Source organism: Nomascus leucogenys, chromosome 5, assembly GCF_006542625.1.
Source record: "Nomascus leucogenys isolate Asia chromosome 5, Asia_NLE_v1, whole genome shotgun sequence".
In the NCBI taxonomy this organism is placed as follows: domain Eukaryota; kingdom Metazoa; phylum Chordata; class Mammalia; order Primates; family Hylobatidae; genus Nomascus; species Nomascus leucogenys.
The window spans coordinates 64,246,727-64,266,334 of record NC_044385.1 but is presented as its reverse complement, the minus strand read 5'-3'; the positions used below and the strand labels follow the sequence as shown (position 1 = coordinate 64,266,334).

The 19,608-nt window shown below is 35.2% G+C and overlaps 1 protein-coding gene across 5 annotated transcripts in view; it reads right to left on the bottom strand.

Moving 5' to 3' along the window:
- The window catches only part of PSPC1 (paraspeckle component 1), a 152,929-nt gene that overhangs the window by 26,806 nt on the left and 106,515 nt on the right, over window positions 1-19,608 (bottom strand). For 2 of the 5 annotated variants that reach the window (XM_030813288.1, XM_030813287.1), the window contains 3 exons: window positions 7,118-7,175; window positions 3,295-3,464; window positions 464-965 (listed from right to left, as the gene is read on the bottom strand). The exons of 1 other annotated variant lie outside the window; for it this stretch is intronic. In XM_030813288.1, coding sequence (XP_030669148.1) covers window positions 780-965; window positions 3,295-3,464; window positions 7,118-7,175 — 414 coding nt within the window. In that variant the 3' untranslated portion in view covers window positions 464-779. Of the gene's footprint in view, window positions 1-95; window positions 966-3,294; window positions 3,465-7,117; window positions 7,176-19,608 lie in introns of those variants that run through there. 2 more of the 5 variants (XM_030813286.1, XR_004030136.1) reach the window with 2 other exon arrangements.

Genomic DNA, 19,608 nt, shown 5'->3' with positions numbered 1-19,608 from the left:
GTAAGGTCTAGATATTGAAACCAAATAAATAATGGCAGATATGTTTAAAACTAGACATTATTTTTTATAAGCAAAAGAGATTTGCCTTCAAACGGTTTTTTTCAAGATGAAAAAGATTTATTTGGAAAAATCAGAACAGGACAAAGATATCCTTAATAATCTGTCTCAGAATACCTGAATATTCAGAATCTATATGAAATGTAGGTGGAAATTCCGATTTCACAGAACATCAGTGGTTTATACAAATTAAACTCCCATACCCTCCCACCCCCACATATACTACTCTATCTACCCCTTATTGACATTAGCTTTCATTAATTAAGCTTCTATCTTCAGTGCTACTTGCACAAATTAAAAAGCAAAATCATTTTCATTTTTAATGACTACGATTAGTTAAAGCAACCAAAGCATTACTGTTACAGCAAAGTTTAGTAAGACCATAAGAGAATACCACTAATAACAGTTTTAAATTATCCAAAATGATTTCTTTATTGAGATTAAGTAACTACATAGATTTCACAGTACTATGGAATACTTATATTTAGCTAAAGTCACAAACACATTTCAACATTCAAAATGATGAGCATCATTACCATTCTAATCTACAAAGCTCGTGAATAAAGAAAAATACAAAAACCTCAAGTTTTACAAAAAAAAAAAAAAAAACTTTTAAGTCTACATACATTAACAATAAAACCATTTCTTCCAGATAACAGGTAAAAGTATAAAGGCATACCACTGACTTTTTTTTTTCTAGATAGCCAGGAATGAACGAACGTTTAATATCTACGACGCTTATTAGGGCCTTCAAAGTTGCCCCCTTGACTTCCTCTACCAAAGCCACCAGGACCACCACTCACAGGACCTACACCACTCATTGGTGCTTGAGGGGTTTCAGAACCTGTTCTACTCCCCATAGGTGAACCCATCTGAGATGGCGGTCCTTGAGGAAATCTGTCATTGTGCTATGATACCACACAATAAGGAATAGAACATGAAGTCCATTTGGAACACGCCAAATATAAGTGACAAGAAAAATTGGCAAAATCCCAAGTGGTGGTGTCATGAAGTTCGGCAGAAAGTCCAGCAGAATCAGGATCACACATAGAAGGAAGAAAGGAGCAATTTAATTAGTTACTATGTTTTTTAAAAAAAAAAAAAAAATGCAGCATCTGAAGATTTACATATTGCTAATGCTATGCCCCAATTTCAAGAACAAAGAACTGATTTCATGACAGAAGCAAAAGTAATCTTAAGCCTAAACAATATTATAATAAATCTCTGATTCCTTTTTTCAAAAGTTTATATTGCATGAAACTATGCTATGTAAGAAAAATACTTTTTTTAAAAAATCAGAGAAATAAAACTGGGGAGCAGCATCATGTTCTGTTTTTTAAAAGTAAACATTCTAAAAAAAATCTTTACATCAATTCCTCGAAGATAGAAAGCACTAATACAAACATACACAAAGAATTATGATTTCAGTATGGAAACTTCTGAGAGTGTTTTCCTTGAAAGATTATCATGGGAAAATAGTTTTAAAAATTAATGTAATAACATGTACTAATAAGCACAATTAAACATCTGAATGAAGTATTTTGAGAAACTTCACAATAATCATACATATTCATCTCAAAGGTTGGACAGAACTCCCTGAAGTGTAGCAGTAAAATGTCAGTGCAAAAAAGACCAAGGGTGATTATTTAAATAAAGTTTACAATTTCAGGGAGACAATAAAAAACTGGGACAGTTAATGTTACTTCTATGTTTCTATTGATGATTATATGCCACACAAAAACTTAACCAAAGTAGTATAAGTTTTTACTAGCTTTCAAACATATCACTATAAAACAAAGCCTCTACTGAAGGAAATAAATGCAATCACTGTGTTAAGTGCCATCTGTTCACAGTAGCCGTGCACTGCCTCTTTATCTCCCTGTATAAACTATCATTTTAAAAAATCCAACTGCCAGCATGTCCAATTTCTCCAAATTCTTAAAAGACTACATTTGAAGCAAATAAAAGAATGATAAATGCTGCATTCAATTCTAAGACATACAAGGCATTGCTTTTAACGTCTCTGATCACGATGGATTTACAACTGATGACAGGTCTGAGTCTAACTGGCAGTGCTTTTTCTTTCTTAGCAGCATTGGCGCCTCAAGATTTCATATAGTAGTTTCAAAACGAAACTGCCTTTTCAAAATAGATAACCAAACAATTTCCCTTTCAAAATGTTATTTAGAACAAGCATTAACAAATACTAAATGAGAAAATGGTTTGCCTATATAAAGTCCGATTTATATAGTGATAGACTTTAATGGAAATGATAAAAGGTATCATTCTTGCAACTAATATATTTAAATATAATAAAAATTACAACTGAAAAAACCTTGTTTTCATAGTATTTAATCCACACAAAGATATCTTCACACTCTCAGATCAAGACAAAAAACTGTCTACTTTAAATTTACTAAATATAATTTAAAATTCTGTGAAAAGAATGCCACAATGGTGGTTTGGAAATACACAAACACTTTAATGTTAATTTATAGCCAAATTCTTTGCAATAAATCATGACAGGTAATATTTTTATCAAAAATATTTGCTGAGAACCGTGTGCTCATATATATTGGACTTTTGTTCCCATCAAACATAAGGAGTCCACATAGGAAAAGAACACCATCATAAAATGCTTGAACATTAGAATGCTGGTAAAAGATGGAAACAAATTAAAAAGCACAGAAAAATATCTGTAATTAACATATGCATTTGCTATATATTGAGGTACCACAGCATGCCACAGACAGTAATCCTAATTCTTGGACTACTTAAAAACTATCTCAGCTGGATGCAGTGGCTCACACCTGTAATCCTAGCACTTTGGGAGGCCGAGGCGGGCAGATCACGAGGTCAGGAGTTTGAGACCAGCCTGGCCAACATAATGAAACCCTGTCTCTACTAAAAATACAAAAATTAGCTGGGCATGGTGGCGCACGCCTGTAGCCCCAACTACTCGGGAGGCTGAGGAGGGAGAATTGCTTGAACCTGGGAGGCAGAGGTTGCAGCAAGCCGAGATTGTGCCACTGCACACCAGCCTGGGCAACAGTGCGAGACTCTGTCTCAAAAAAAAAAAAAAACTATCTGTAACAAATCAACATATGATGTCACAAAATTTTCTTCTTCATTGGCTGCCAAAACAAATGATACCAAATTATATTAAGTGTGAAGTTATCCTTGATGCAGAAGTGTACATTACTGAATATAATCAAAATAATGTTTATGATACATTACCACTGCTCCATTATCTGGCATCATTGGGGTTCCCATATTTGCGGCTCCTTCTGGTCCCATGGCAGGACCAGGACCCATTGGTGGGCCAGGTATAGTTGCTCTGTTGTTCATATTCATACCCATCATTGGAGGAGGACCTTGGTTACCAGCAGGGGCTGGGCTAAACGCATCTATGTAAAACAATCTATACTTAGAGCTGTCCTATCTTAGTTTAGTAAACATTAAAAATTTAACAATATTTATGCAATCTATATACCAAGACCGTTATCAGTATTATTTTCGCTCCTTAAGAATGGGATATGCATTATCTACTCTGTAATAGAGCATTACCTACACTCTAGAATTAGAATTTTCATCCCCAAGCCAAATGTACATAAAATCAAGGAGGAAACTATCAATCATTTTAGGGCATTTGAGACCAACAGTTTGCAAGCTTTGAGACATCACTATTATTTGTTATAGCAGGCTTTTAAACCAAATAATCCCTAACAATGAGGACTACATTTTACCGGTTTAAATGAGTAACAAAGGATTAGCACTTACAAAACCACTTAATTTTTTTCAACCCATGGCTAAAAATATTAGCAGTAAATTATGCTAAGTTGTGAGAGAGGAAATCACTTCCTGCAATATATAAATAAAGATCATTATAACTGGCCTCTCATCTTAGTGTTTTTTTTTCCTCCCTGAGTTTATGGAATACCTTGCTAAATTACATGAGGTACTCTTTTTTTAACTTTTTATTTTGAAATATGGAATCTAAACCAAAAAATTGAAATGACTTATCAGAAAACTTATTTTTAAAAGCAACTGCAACCAAATACAGATAAAATATTAATATAGCTATCTGGATCTTTCTGACAAGCTTAAATTCCATAAATGACGACAATCTGATAATATTTCAAGTTTTTTCATTAAACAAATCCACCTACCTCATATTAATAGTGTTTGCATTGTAATACTACATATATGATGATCTCAGATACACCGCATTTTTAGGCATTTTCTTTAAAAAATTTTTTCCCTTTTAAGTGTTAGTACTTGTTTATCATTAAAAATTCGTAACAAAGCCATTCTAATTTAGGGTTTTCTTCTAGTATTTCATTACATAGGTCAATTTTCTGACAATAAGAACTCAATTTCTCAAGTATACATTATAATGCAGCTGAAATCTCTATATGGCTGAGTCCCTAACAGCCCCTGGCATCATACTTCTGCTGTTTGAATCCAATCCCCAGAAACCTAGCAAATTCATAGGAAGGAATTATTTCCTTCATCCCCAAATGCTCTTGCCGATAAACAGACTTTAACCAAGAATATTTCTGCTCCCTCAGTATAGCCCTAAATAGCTATTTTTAATAATTTCTACAATCTAGAAATGAAGAGAGTATAAGAACAGTATCTAAGAGGCGTCTTACCTCAACTATCCCCCAGAAAACAAATTAAGTTTCTTTTTCCTCTGTTTCTCTCTAATAGAATGTAATTTTACAATGGTGGGTTCGGAAAATAACTACACAACTATGGGTATAAAAAAATCAAAAATAATATTTCCAACTAACAGTAGTTAACTTAGAGCTTTACTTTTAGTACTCACATCTTCCACCACATAGCTATAAATAAATTTAAAGATATAAGAAACGTTAGCATTATCTGATTACTAGAAAGATAGCATTATAATGTAGGTTTCACTTGGTTATACACACTAGTGATACACCAGAAAATCTGCTGCCACTTTCCATCAATGTAACTTGATGAGTTATGACAGTTTTAACTTCCCAACAACCCAACTGGATGATAATGATTAATAGCTCTATAAAACCATTATGATGAAGTCTCACATTGAATGAAGACTGAAGAGAAAATTAGACAACTGGGCTTTAGGAGAGTAAGTGCTAAAATGTAAGTAAGTCCTCTGGTGAATAAAATGTCACAAAAATTTTAAGTTATCTTCAATTCCTAACTAAATAAGGACTCTAAAGGCATATTTTTAGATTTCTTCTGATAAAATTGCAGAGTATCTCTGCACCATCAGAAATAGTTCTAAGTTTTATACTATTTTAAAGTTTAGCTCTGATGTTAATGTCACTCTAATAATGATAACGGCCTTTTAAACTGCCTATAATCTACAATAACCTTATTCCTAAAATCCTTAAAATTACATGGATTATATTAAATAGCATCCCAGCATTTACTCTTAAAAAAAGACATAAATGTTGGACTACTTGGACATCATTACACTCAATTATGCTTCATAATTTAGAACGTAGACGCTCTTGGTTTATTAATTATTTCACGTATCCACTGTAATAATTTCACAATTAAGTTCTTTATGGGCAAGGGCCACATTTCTTGCTTCCTGCATATACCAGAGATATTCACTAACTACTTGTTGGTAAAAAGTGACCAAGTAAACAGCAATATATGACTCTACATCATCTGATTAGTAGTACTGAAAAACTGGCAACGGAAGTTTAAGAAAAAAAAGCTGATAATGGAAAATGTTTATTCCACACATGACATAAGTTTCATTTGATAGATTATATATGCTAAGAACACACTTGATTTTGTAAATGGGTGTGCATGTTAAGTATATTGTTTACCATGGTAGTGTAATCTTTAAAACAATATGTACATTTAAGTTATATAAACATTTTTAGCTTCATAACAGCTTTTGTGGGACAATTTAATGTGGGAGAGATTTTGTGGGACAATTAATTTCATAAAATTTAATTCCTTACCCAACTTGTAAATGTATGACATTTCATTTAGTAAGGCCTACTATATGCCACACTTGTTTTTCCTTCAGGTTATTTACTTGGCATTATTTCCCTTGCAACTTGGCTATACGAGCAAATCCATACTAAAGTTGCTAATATACTTTCTTAAAAGCTTAGTCAACTCTAAAACATGCATTGGCGACACACATGTAATTCCCTTGAGTCATAGACTACAAACACTGAGTGCACTTCTGTGCACAACACTGTAGGTTAAAGGAAAAAAGTTCAATATTCATTAAAGTGAAGGAAAACAGCTTCAAAGTTACACAAAAAGCTAGTTTAAGATAGAAATGTATAAAATGCTCTCTACCTAAAAACACAACTCAGAAACTATCAGTTTCCAACTTGGAAACTATCAATTTCCAGTGTCCAATTAGGACAGGCAAGGTGGCTCATGCCTGTAAAATCAGCACTTTGGGAAGCTGATGCGGGTAAACTGCTTGAGCCCAGGAGTTCGAGACCATCCTGGGCAACAAGGTGAAATCCCACCTCTACTAAAAATACAAAAAATAAGCCAGGCATGGTGGTGCGTGCCTGTAGTCCCAGCTACTTGGTAAGATGGAAAGACCACCTGAGCCCAGGAAGTCGAGGTTTCAGCGAGCCGAGATTGAGCTACTGTACTCCAGCCTGGGCAACAGAGTAAGGTCCTGCCTCAAAAAACAACAAACAAACAAACAAAAAAATGCCAATTAGAAGGCATATACATTGATTTTAAAACTGCAAAGACAGAGCTGTATTACACAATGCAATGACTAAACTACCTTCAGGCTGTATTGCAACCTGGTTTATATGTTTCCTTCATTAAGCCTATGAATGTATAACACATCTTTTAGCCTTCAAACAAAAACAAAATGAGAATTTTCTTCCCAGACATATATTTTTAATATAATTGTATTGTATTCCAGTTTAATGGATCTAAGAGATTTCACCTTTAGAAATGTTGGTTCCGTATTTTAGTTTCTTACTGATATGTAGATACCACAAAGAGCATAAACAGTCCCCCCAAAAATGATAAATTACAAAAGCCTTTTGCTTCAAATCCCTACCTCCCATGTTTATTGCTCCACGGGGACCCATATCACCCATTCTCATTTCCTGTTCTCTCTGTAAGTAAACATAGTTGTCACAGTCAACCTATCGATCTTATGACTTTACATTTCCCATCTAAAATCAAAAAGAAAAGAGTGAATTGGGACATCATTTTCCATTAAAAATTTTGAAAAGTTTCCATCATCATAAACTTAATAAGAACACTGAAAAGAAACTTCAGTCTCCCAGGCTTAATATACTACAAATGCTTAATGCACCCAGTTTATATTGCAAAATTAGATTACTAATGAATCAGATTATATAAAATATACCACAGATTATTTTTAATGTTTTCATTCCAACAGATGAAAGATACATGCCTAGATTCCAAGCAAAGGAAAATCTAGTAATGATAACCACCAGGGCCAATTGTTTTCTCCTCCCAGGTCACTGAAGTCTTAAAACAGAAATGACTGTTACCAAGTTCATACTGAAATGCATTCGAACATATAACGCAAATAGCTTTAGGGAATTATGCTAAAAATAAGGTTACAGTCTTCGTTGTCTAAATATTATAATTCATTCATGTATTTTTATTCATCTACTCAAGCATTATTCCATCCAGGGACTACAGATAGCCCACACAAGCAATTACTGAAAGCTGGACATAACATTGCTTTCCTTTAACTGCGCAGTAATTTTATCTGAAAACATGAATGAAAGTATTACACAGTTAACTATAAAACAGAAATATTCAAAACATTTGAAATTTCAGTACAGAAACTGCTTTCTAAAAGCTGTTCATTTACCAACAATAGTGACACAGAATTAACTTCAATGAAATCTCTAAGTGAAATTTCTCAAGATAACATATGAAAATTGCAATTTTCACTTTGACTTGATGACCATTTCCAATCACAGAAAACTGTGTTAAATGTAGCAATCATGAAAAACATTCCATTATGAGACAAATGCAGCAATGTTTAAAGAAAACATAATTACTGTACTTTTGAAAAGCAATCTTATTAAAATCTAAATGTTCATTTAAAGTTCCATTTTATAATACAAAATACTGTTGAAAAGCACCTATAAAGCTGGATATAAAATAAAACCCTATGATGGAAACGTAATTGCCATTAAGCCACAAGTGGCTCCTTAAAAAAACTGCCTAACTTAAATGGAGATGTCCAAAGGTAATCTTAATGAAGCTACTGTACAATGAATGAAGCTACAGTACAACAAAAACACCATCATGAAGAGATAAAATGCTTTCTCACATTATTTAGAACATTTAAATACCAATCTTTCTAAAAGCTTCTTAATTTTTTTTTTTTTTTTTTTTTTTTCAGAGATCCTCACTCTGTTGCCCTGGCTGCAGTACAGTGGTGTCATGATAGCTCACTGCAGCTTCGAACTCCTGGGCTCAATCAAGTGACCCTCCTGCCTCGGCTTCCCGAATAGATGGGACGACAGGCATGCACCATCACGTCTGGCGAATTTTTGAACTATTTTTTTGCAGAGATAGGGTCTCGCTATGCCAACCAGGCTGGTATCTAACTCCTGGACTCAAGCAATCCTCCTGCCTCACGCTCGCAATGTGCTGGGATTACAAACGTGAACCACAATGCCCAGCCCTAAAAGCCATGTTTTAACTTTGCTAAAAATAAATTTCTCATCATAAAATTTGTGACCATCAATGGATACTATTACTGACCTGCAAAAAAAGCTAGACTGAGGTGGGGTGCAGTGGCTCATGCCAGTAATCCCAACACTTTGGGAGGCTGAGGCAGGCAGATCACCTGAGGTCAGGAGTTCAAGACCAGCCTGGCAAACATGGTGAAACCTGTCTCTAGGTTGGGCGCGGCGGCTCACGCCTGTAATCCCAGCACTTTAGGAGGCCGAGATGGGCGGATCACGAGGTCAGGAGATCGAGACCATCCTGGCTAACACGGTGAAACCCCGTTTCTACTAAAAATACAAAAAAATTAGTCAGGTGTGGTGACGGGCGCCTGTAGTCCGAAATATTCGGGAGGCTGAGGCAGGAGAATTGCGGGAACCCGGGAGGCAGAGGTTGCAGTGAGCCGTGATTGCACCACTGCACTCCAGCCTGGGCAACAAAGAGAGACTCCGTCTCAAAAAAAACAAAAGAAAAAGAAAAAAGAAAGAAACCCCATCTCTACTAATAATACAAAAAAATTAGCTGGGCAGTAGTGGCACATGCCTGTAATCCTACCTCCTCAGGAGGCTGCGGCAGGAGAATCGGTTGAACCCAGGAGGCGGGGGTTGCAATGAACCGAGATTGCACTATTGCACTCCAGCCTGGGCAACAAGAGCAAAACTCTGTCTCAAAAAAAAAAAAAGCTAGACTGTAATATAAAATTGGCTACTGATCAAGCATTATATTTAGAAAACTATTTTAAAATAAAGCTTATGTTAACACTACTTTCAATAAACCAAACCAAATTACCATTTCCTTATCACTACTTAGAAACTACTGATAGGTTCTTAGAACCTGCTGATAAAAGTGAAGAATGCTTCAACACACCCAAAATCTTCTAGCTATAAAAATAATATCTATAGTATCTAGGTAAGTACCTGTAACAAGCAAATATAGTAGAGATTTCATTGTTGAGAAGCTGGTTACACACCAGCACCATCGAGTAAAATACATGGATTTCATATCATGACTTTTGGGGAGGACAGGAGTTCAACTTATATTTTTACTTTTGAATTTGTCTTCACTATGAAAGGTTAGGAATTCAACATCTAATCACTAATATAGGGTAATTGTTTACAGTCTCCCTGCTTGAGATTTCAATTTTCAACTACCCCTTATATACCCTAATATCTTAACTATTGGCCTATGATTCACTGGCAGGAAAAAAGGGCATAAACAATCTTTTTTATTGTCTCTTTGTATTTTCAGCTCTATGTATCACTTTCTAGAATAACTTTCTAGAATAGTGTGAGCTTTATTATTCACAAAGTACCTTCTTTTATTATTAAATCCATTGTCATTAAGAAAATTTCACGGGAAATCTATCAATGTACCAAAAATATCTATGGTTTTAAGTTAAGTATTAAACACGAACATTCCCCTTCTGGTGGTATATTATAAATCGGTACAAGTTCTAAAATACCTTTCTCTAAATGAGATAATCAGAATATCTTAGAATACTCCATGTTACTATAGCATATTACTGTATTAAAATACCAATTCATGAGGCACATTACAGCATTTTTCACTAAATATATATATATACTTGTATTTAGTAATGTTGACAATATCTTAAAGATGATTACTGAATACTATTTTACACAGCTTTGCTCTCAAGAAAAAAGAGTATAATTGGATGGCATCATTTTGTAACTATTTTAGAAAGGGCAAAAGAAATTTTCAGCTTCCTAGTCATGTCTTCAGGCTGTTACTTTCTAGAAACCCACAGCTACAAACTTCTAATAAAATGCAAAAGAGGTAGAGATTATATTAGGATGATTTTGTAAAATGAAATACAGCATTCTTCACTATCACTAAACCTATCAAGTATTAATAAGAATCACTTCAGGAAATTCACAACTGTGTGCCCACCCAACAAGCAATACACAAAACCCTTACTTCCCTCTATGAATGACTTTTAATAACACTTCAAACTAGAATTTAAGTTAGAACCAGTGCGTATATGTGATATTTTTACAAATTTAAGTAATACTTTATTACATTACAAAAACTTACGAGTTGTTGTTTAAGCCAAAACAACTTATTTGTAACCAACATCTCAAAAGACTGCAGTGCGCTAAAATAAACCTATGATGAAAACTCAGTTTTTACATTATTGATTCAACTCTATGAAGTAGGCCTACTGTTACCTCATTTTAGACATAATGAAACTGAGGCACAAAGCTGTTACTTAGTCAAGGTCATACGGATAGTAAGTGGCTGAGCTAGCCTATACGATTCTACTGAAATAGAGTTCACACAATTTTTGACGTTCACGAGATACTTTCATTCTTCAAAAATTCCAACATATCTCCATGTCCCAGACAGCCAAAAAAAAAAAATTCCAACAGTCGAAACCTAACAAAAGGCAAGATTTTAACTTCTCTTTGCAGTATTTATAAGATCGTATGCCTTTCCATGAAAAGAATTATACATATGTATTCCTGAAAGCCTGGAATTCAAGTGTACTTTAATTAACAGATGACCAAAAAAGGAGGCAAAGTATGACTAATTCCCAGAACCACATATCAAAAGAGCATTCTATCATTGCAGCGGTTCTTAACGTGTAGGTCATGGAGTACTAAGAGTCCCCAAGACTCAGGAAGTGCACAGTCATAACTATTTCGTGTTTTCCTAGCACTAAGATATAGTTAGTTATAGTACTATCATGAGACTTTTCTCTGTATCAACATTTACTACATTCAATGGTGCAAAAGTAATGGCTGGGAAAAGTCCCAGCACTTTAGCACAAGCCAAGAGACTTGGGCCCAATTTTTACTAGTAACCACTGCATTTGTCACATGGATAAAACTGTAATTTAAAATTTTAAACTATGAATACCTGGAGGAAGCAGTCAAAGTTAATTTTATTAAATCTCTATCCATGGGTACATACTTTTTTCATGTTCTTCACAATAAAACAGGATTTGTCCACAAAGTACATCTGCTGCATTCTGAAGTAGGATGGTTATTTTAAGAAAAAGCATTCATGATTGGGGTGCATGCTGAATGAAATACTTTTTTCACGGAACAAGGTTTTTATATGAGACACTATAATTATTGGCTTGAGTATTTGGCTGACATTTTCTATGAGATCAACATGAAGACATGTAACTTCTTTTTAATTTTGTAAAATAAATACATTAGCATTTTGGATAATCTGCTTAGACCAATGCATCAGTATTTTTCTTCTGATTGGTACGTAACACTAAAAAATTATGCATGGGTAAAAGATCCATTCAAAATTCAAAGCAGCCCAATGGATTTTTTTTTTTTTTTTTTTTTTTTTGTCGGTCTCACTCTGTTGCCCAGGCTGGGGTGCAATGGCGTGATCTCAACTCATGCAGCCTCTGACTCCCAGATTCAAGCGATCCTCCTGCCTCAGCCTCAAGGGTACCTGGAACTATAGGCACATACCATCATGCCCAGATAATTTTTGTGTCTTTTGTAGAAATGGGGTTTTACCATGTTACTCAGGATGGTCTTGAACTCCTGAGCTCAAGTGATCCACCTGCCTCAACCCCCCAAAGTGCTGGGATTACAGGTGTGAGCCACCATGCCCAGCCAACCCAATTAATTTCAATATAAGAGTACTTTTAAGTTTCACAGTAGTATCAAAAAAATCCACAATTATCTTTAAAGGTTATTAACATACTCCTCCCTTATCACTTCTCCGTATAAAGTCAGGCCTTCTTTGATGCATTTTAATTAAAAAGCTTTCTGCAATAGATGGAATGCAAAAGCAAACGTGGGAAGCCAACCATTTTTTATAGAGCAAAACAAATTTACAAAACATAAAACAGTACCATTCTTCCCACTACACTAAAGGGAACATTAAAGACATTTGCAAAAATGTACAAGAAAGCGACTCTTAACTCTGTAACGTTTTCTTTAAAACCTCGCTTTGGCTTATAATATATATTGATACAATCCTTTAGCAGCACTTTGGAGCCCTCAATAATTTTTAATACTGATATGGAAAATTAAAGAAATATGGAAGCCAAAAGGTTTGAGAAGTACTATTTTTAAAGTCCCAGTCAGTTTTCTTTCATGAAAATGTAGAACAGGAAGCTTGCACTAAGTAAGGTAAATTAATCTAACAAATATTTTCTGAAGTGGCATGGCAAACATGCCACTACTGGCACATGGCACTTTTTGTGCAGAACATGGATATTTTTCCTTTAATATTTAGTACTTGGGCTATCAAGATACAAGGTGAGCATAACCACCCAAAACCCCAAATGCTCCAAAATCCACAACTTTTTAAACACCAACACAATGCCCAAAGTGGAAGATTTCATACTTGACCTCATGTGATGGGTCTAAGTCAAAACGTAGGCAAAACTTTCACGCACAAAATTACTTAAAATATTCTACTAAGCCAGGCATAGTGGTTCATGCCTATAATCCCAGCACTCTGGGAGGCTGAGATGCAAGAATTGCTCGAGCCCAGGAATTCAAGACAAGCCTTGAACACAGTGAGACATTGTCTCTTAAAAAAAAATTTTTTTTGGACAGACACGTAAATCCAGCACTTTGGGAGGCTGAGGCGGACGGATCACGAGGTCAAGAGATCAAGACCATCCTGGCTAACACGGTGAAACCCCGTCTCACTAAAAATACAAAAAAATTAGCCAAGCATGGTGGGGGGCACCTGTAGTCCCAGCTACTCAGGAGGCTGAGGCAGGAGAATGGCATGAACCCGGGAGGCGGAGCTTGCAGTGAGCCAAGATCGCACCACTGCACTCCAGCCTGGGCGGTAGAGCAAGACTCTGTCTCAAAAAAAAAAAAAAAAAAAAAAAATTAAATTCTATGAAGTTACCTTCAGGCTATGTATATAAGACATATATGAAACATAAGTGAATTTCATATTTGGATCTGGGTCCCATCCCCAAGATATCTCATTACATAATATACAAACGTTTCAAAATTCAAAAAAATCCAAATTCCAATACACTTCTAGCCCCAAACATTTTAGATAACGGATACTCAACATGTATATTTTGTGTGTGTGTGTGTGTGTATATTACCGATAACCTAATTTAAAGGAATGACTTACATAGTACTCAGGTAAAGCTAAAGTGTAGTATGACCACCTAAACTTGGGGATACACTCACTGAACTAAATAAAAACTGCTTTAACTGTGTCAACTGGAACAACATTTAATGATCAATGACGAGAGGTATTCATCTAACACTTTATCAATATAACTCTTGTTTGAGTGAATGCTATCTTAATGGGCACAATCAATACTCTTTTTTAGGTCACAGTCAAAATTCTTTATTGATAAAGACCTCTCATGTTTATCTCAAAAGAAGCTTTAAGGATTGTCCAGGAATCACCACATGCTATTTAGGTTCTATGTCTCAAAAAACGAAAATGCTAAATAATGTAGAATATTTAAATCCACTAAAAAATATATAATTCTAGAGAAAAATATAGTAAGTTCTGACAACAGGATTCAGCCTTTTTAATCGATTAGGAATATCTAAATATTCCTAAAAATAAATTCCCTAAAAAAAACTATATTTAGCAATTGAAAATATTTTAATGTGAGCAAACTATATTCTATTACCTTTTCCTTCACTAGAGAAGGTTACATAAAAGAACAATAAGGTTATAACCAGTTAAACTTTCATGAGAAAGATTAAATAAGAACTGTTGGCCGGGTGCGGTGGCTCACTCCTGTACCTCAGCACTTTGGGAGGCTGAGGCAGGCGGATCACCTGAGGTCAGGGGATCCAGACCGGCCAGGCCAAGATGGTGAAACCCTGTCTCTATGAAAAGCTTGGCGACAGAGCGAGACTCCATCTCAAAAAAAACAAAAAAGAAAACTGTTAGGAGCCAGAAATATTAGATAACAAATTGTAGACACAAAGAATGAAGCAAAAATCACTTACATGAAATATTCAGGGTATTTTAAAAAACCTCAAGAGATTAGGCCTCTTTGCCAAGAAAGTATTAACTCATGAAAAAAGTATTAAGATACTGAACAATATACATCAGCAAATTAATATTTTCTAATAAAAGTAAACTGGGCCAGACGTGGTGGCTCACACCTGTAATCCCAGCACTATGGGAGGCTGAGGCAGGCAGATCACTTGAGGTCAGGAGTTAGGGACCAGCCTGGCCAACATGGTGAAACCCCGTAAATACTAAACATACAAAAAAAATTAAGGCCGAGCATGGTGGCTCATGCCTGTAATCCAAGCAGTTTGGGAGGCCGAAGTGGGCAGATCATCTGAGGTCAGGAGTTTGAGACCAGCCTGGTCAACATGGTGAAACCCCATCTCTATTAAAAACACAAAAAACCAGCCAGGCATGGTGGCGGGCTCCTGTAGTCCCAGCTACTCGGGAGGCTGAGGCAGGAAAATCACTTGAAACTAGAAGGTGGAGGCTGCAGTGAGCCGTGATCACACCACTGCTCCCCAGCCTGGGCAACAGAGCAAGACTCTGTCTCAAAAAAAAAAAAAAAAATTAGCCGGGCGTGGTGGTGCACCCCTGTAGTCCCAGCTGCTTGGAAGGGTGAGGCAGGAGAATCACTTGATCAGGAGATGGAGTTTGCAGTGAGCTGAGATCATGCCACTGCACTCCAGTGTGGGCAACAGAGGGAGACTCCACTTAAAAAAAGAAAAAAAAAGTAAATAAGGGTCAGGCATGGTGTCCAGTGCCTGAAATTTCAGGGTTTTGGGGGACCAACGCAGGAGGATCCCTTGAGGTCAGGAATTAGAGGTACAGTGACCTATGATTGCGTCACTGCGCTCCAGCCTGGGTGACAAAATGAGACCTCACTCCAAAAAAATTTTTAAACGTTTTAAAATGAAAAGGAAAAAAATATACATTTCTATTGATACAACTCAATAGCATGTAAACTTTCCAACCTAACCAAAAGTGAATGCTGGGAAAATTAACATTTTAAATTCAAGGAATTAAAAACAACAATTTCCAATATACTGTGTTACTTGCTGCTAATTAGTGAGGGGTAGTTTAAAAAATATAAGACAATCTCTTTATATATACACCCAAAGGCGGGTTTTCTCCCCTCAGTACATGCATTCCTAAATATCTTCACCCATGAATACCTGGGAATATATTCCTCAGTTATATGATTGTTAAAATGAAACTTTACATCGTATGCCATTGATAGAATTGCAAATTACACTGACGAAACTGCAAATTAAAATGAGATAGCACTACAAAACCTACTAGAATGGTGACGATCCGAAACACTGACAAAAACAAATGCTGGCCAAGATGCGATGCAACAAGAACTTCAACGTATTGCTGAAGGGAATACAAATGGGTGTAACCATTTTGCAAGACAGTCTGGCAGTTTCTGATAAAATTAAACATACTCTTACCATCTGATACAGCAATATCACTCTTTGCTTTTTACCCAAAGGAGGTGCAAACTTATGTCTACACAAAAACCTACAGATGAATGTTTATAGCAGCTTGATTCATAATTGCTAAAACCTGGAAGCAACCAAGATGTCCTTTAGTATATGAATGGGTGAACTGTGGTACAACCAAAATATTATTCAGTGCTAAAAAGAAATGAGCTACCAACCCATGAAAAGACATAGAGGAAATTTAAATGCATATTGCCAGGTGACTAGAAGCCAATCTGAAGAGGCTGTATACTGTATGATTCCAACTATATGACATTCTGGAAAAAACTAAACTATGGAGACAACAGAAGGATCAGTGGTTGCCAAGGGTTAGGTGGAAGGGATAAAGAAGCAGGTGGAAGGGATAAAGAAGCAGAGCACAGAAGATTTTTAAGGAGGTGAAAATACTCTGTATGATACTATAATCATAGGTTCATGTCACAGATTTGTCAAAACCCTCAGAATGTACACCAGAGCAAATCTAAAGGTAAACTATAGACTTTGGTTGATAAGAACGTGTCAATGTAGCTTCAGCAATTGTTGTAAGTGTATCATTCTGGTAAAACATTTCGATAGCAGGAGAAGCTGTATGTATGTGGCACGGGGTAGACGGGAAATCTCTGTACCTTCCACACAATCTTGCTGTGGACGTAAAGCTCTTTTGAAAAAGACTACTAAAATATTGAAACTTTAAAATGAATCCTTTTGAATAATCAATTACATTAAAAATAAAAATAATAAATAAAGACGAGTCTCACTATGTTGCCCAGGCTGGACTTACACTCACTGGGCTCAACTGATCCTCCTGCCTCAGGCTCCCAAGTAGCTGGAACTAAGATCATGCCACTGCACCCAGCTAATTACATCTTAATTTATACTGCAAGGTTTAGTCATGAAACAAAAAGTAGTTGTTACTTGTTAAATACTAAATCAGAAATAGAGGCAACGACAAATAGAAGTAGGGAAACTTACTGTGTTCATTAACTTGACATGTGCCTCTTAAACCAAATACATTCAACAATGTATTTTGAAAGCCTTGTTCAGGTAACTGAGTGAATAGATTGCTCTGATATTACTGTCAAATTCAACTGAATGTGTAGCAAAATTAATGGCTGTTTTTTAATACACAGGGTGGCTTTCTAACTGAAGATCAATTAAATGTAAACACAATCTAGCACACATCAAGGGACAGAAGGATGTAAGTATTTTACATAAATCAATTGTTAAAGAAACTTCTATTTGGCCGAGATTTTAAGAGACAGGCCTCTCACTATGTTGCCCAAGCTGGCCTTGAATTCCAGAGCTCAATTGATCCTCCCACCTCAGCCTCCCAAAGTAGCTGGGACTACAAGGCACACAACACTGCTCCTAAGAATTTTATTGATAATGCATACACCTGAGAGCATTTTCAAGATTACCAGTTTCAACTGTCATTGTAAACTCACTCTGAAGAGGTGCTTTTAAAACCTAAAATTGATTAATAGTATTTAATTATTCTTCAAATTTAGTTATTTTACCCAGAACTCCTAAAAAAAAAAAATGAGCAAGGATATCAGCTGTAAGACAAACAATACTAGCAATAAAATCTTACCAAAGCTCACATAATACTGGTGACTGATTTGCACTTCTTGATCCAAAATCTCTTTCTTATTCAGTGCATTTCCTTACCAAAGTAAAACTATCATAACTGGCCAGGTCAAGGTATGAAAGGTGAAAGAAAAGAACAAATACAAACTGCACAAGCAGCAGGTCCAAATTGGTCCCGACAACAGAAAAAAGCAGAAAAGAGGAAAACAAGGCATAAAGGCCAACGTATGAGTTAAGTACACATTTTATATAGGAGAGTATCCATTTCTGTTTGTAATACTAGGCATTAGATAAATCATCTTAATAATTTACCAGAGGCCTTTTTCCTTCTTGAAATTGTGATAAGTTAATACATATTTTCCTCTAAGTAACTAACTCAAAGCTACAGGTTTAAATACATAGTCATTTTTTACACATTTAAGTGGTACCAAAATAAAAATCAGTTATTTAAAATTTGCCATTATAAAACAAACTACTGTAACAATCATATCAATTGGTTAAAATCATATATAGAAAAAACAAGAATAAATCAAATGAAGAAGTTATCTTAAGAAACCTATGGCAAACTTACAACCAGAAAAGCCAGGGTTTGAAATATATATTGTGCACAATATAGTGTAAGATACCACTAAGAAAAGAAACAAACTTACCCATAAACTTTCAGTTACTTTAAATTGTAAAAGTCTTTGAAGGTTTGTAATTATAATAATTATCAATCTAACTCAAATAAGTAAAAACCTTTGAAAGTTTAGAATTATAATAATTACTAATCTAACTCATAACTGCATCTCATCAGAAGATGCTTACAAACCAGAGTTCCTACAGCCTACATCTCACTAGCTGTTACTTAATACTGAACATAAGTAGACATTATAATTTTTTAGTTTTAGTACAAAATTCTAACATTTTAGATGATCCTACAGAGATATTATCCTCAATATGAAGTATAAAAGATCTTAGATACTGACTAGCCTAAAATGTAATTTATTGTCACTATGTAGAACAAGCACTGTAAGGTGGCTCCAAATACATTAAACAAGTCACAAAGCAGAAGTAACAAGTTAAATTTTTATGCCTTCAGAGGATCTTCTGTTACTAATTCAAACTAATAATTAAAAGTATTATTAGTTATATTATACATTAGACAATGCACAAGATATGTTTACATTAGTTAACCATGTCTATTTGCCGGTCTTGACTCTCCTCTTCTCCGATTGCTCAAAAAAGAGTTAACATTAGCTAAAAAATCTTACCATTCTGAACCAAAAATTATTAGAACTTACCATTTCAAATGAAAAGACATGAAGTATACCTACAACACAGCAGGAATAATAAATCACATCATTTTATAAACACACACACATACACACACAAAAGTACCAAGACTATTTAATGATACTCTCAGTAGAGAATTTCATTTTCTGAATTCTCAGAACGTTTGAGCTGTTTCTTTTAACATTACTCTGTGTAAGTATTCAGCACCTAAAATCCTCTAACATCCTCTGTATCCTCAACAGTGCTCAGCACTATGTTTTGAATACAGGAAATAGTGAACAAATTTTTCTTCCAAAATGGAAACCTCCCAGATGACCTGTAAGTCTAATACTCTGAAGTAAAAAGTTAGGTGTGTTGAAAACCAAGCACAAAAAAATTGTTTATTTGGCTGCTTTAAAAAATACTCTTCATTATTTAATCACGTATGAAGTCTATAAAACTGTATCAGCAGTTGTACCTCAATGCCACCTATGTTTTCCAAAGTGCCAAATGTGTAATATCTGAGGCATTAATATTCAATAAATGCCAAGGTCTGGTG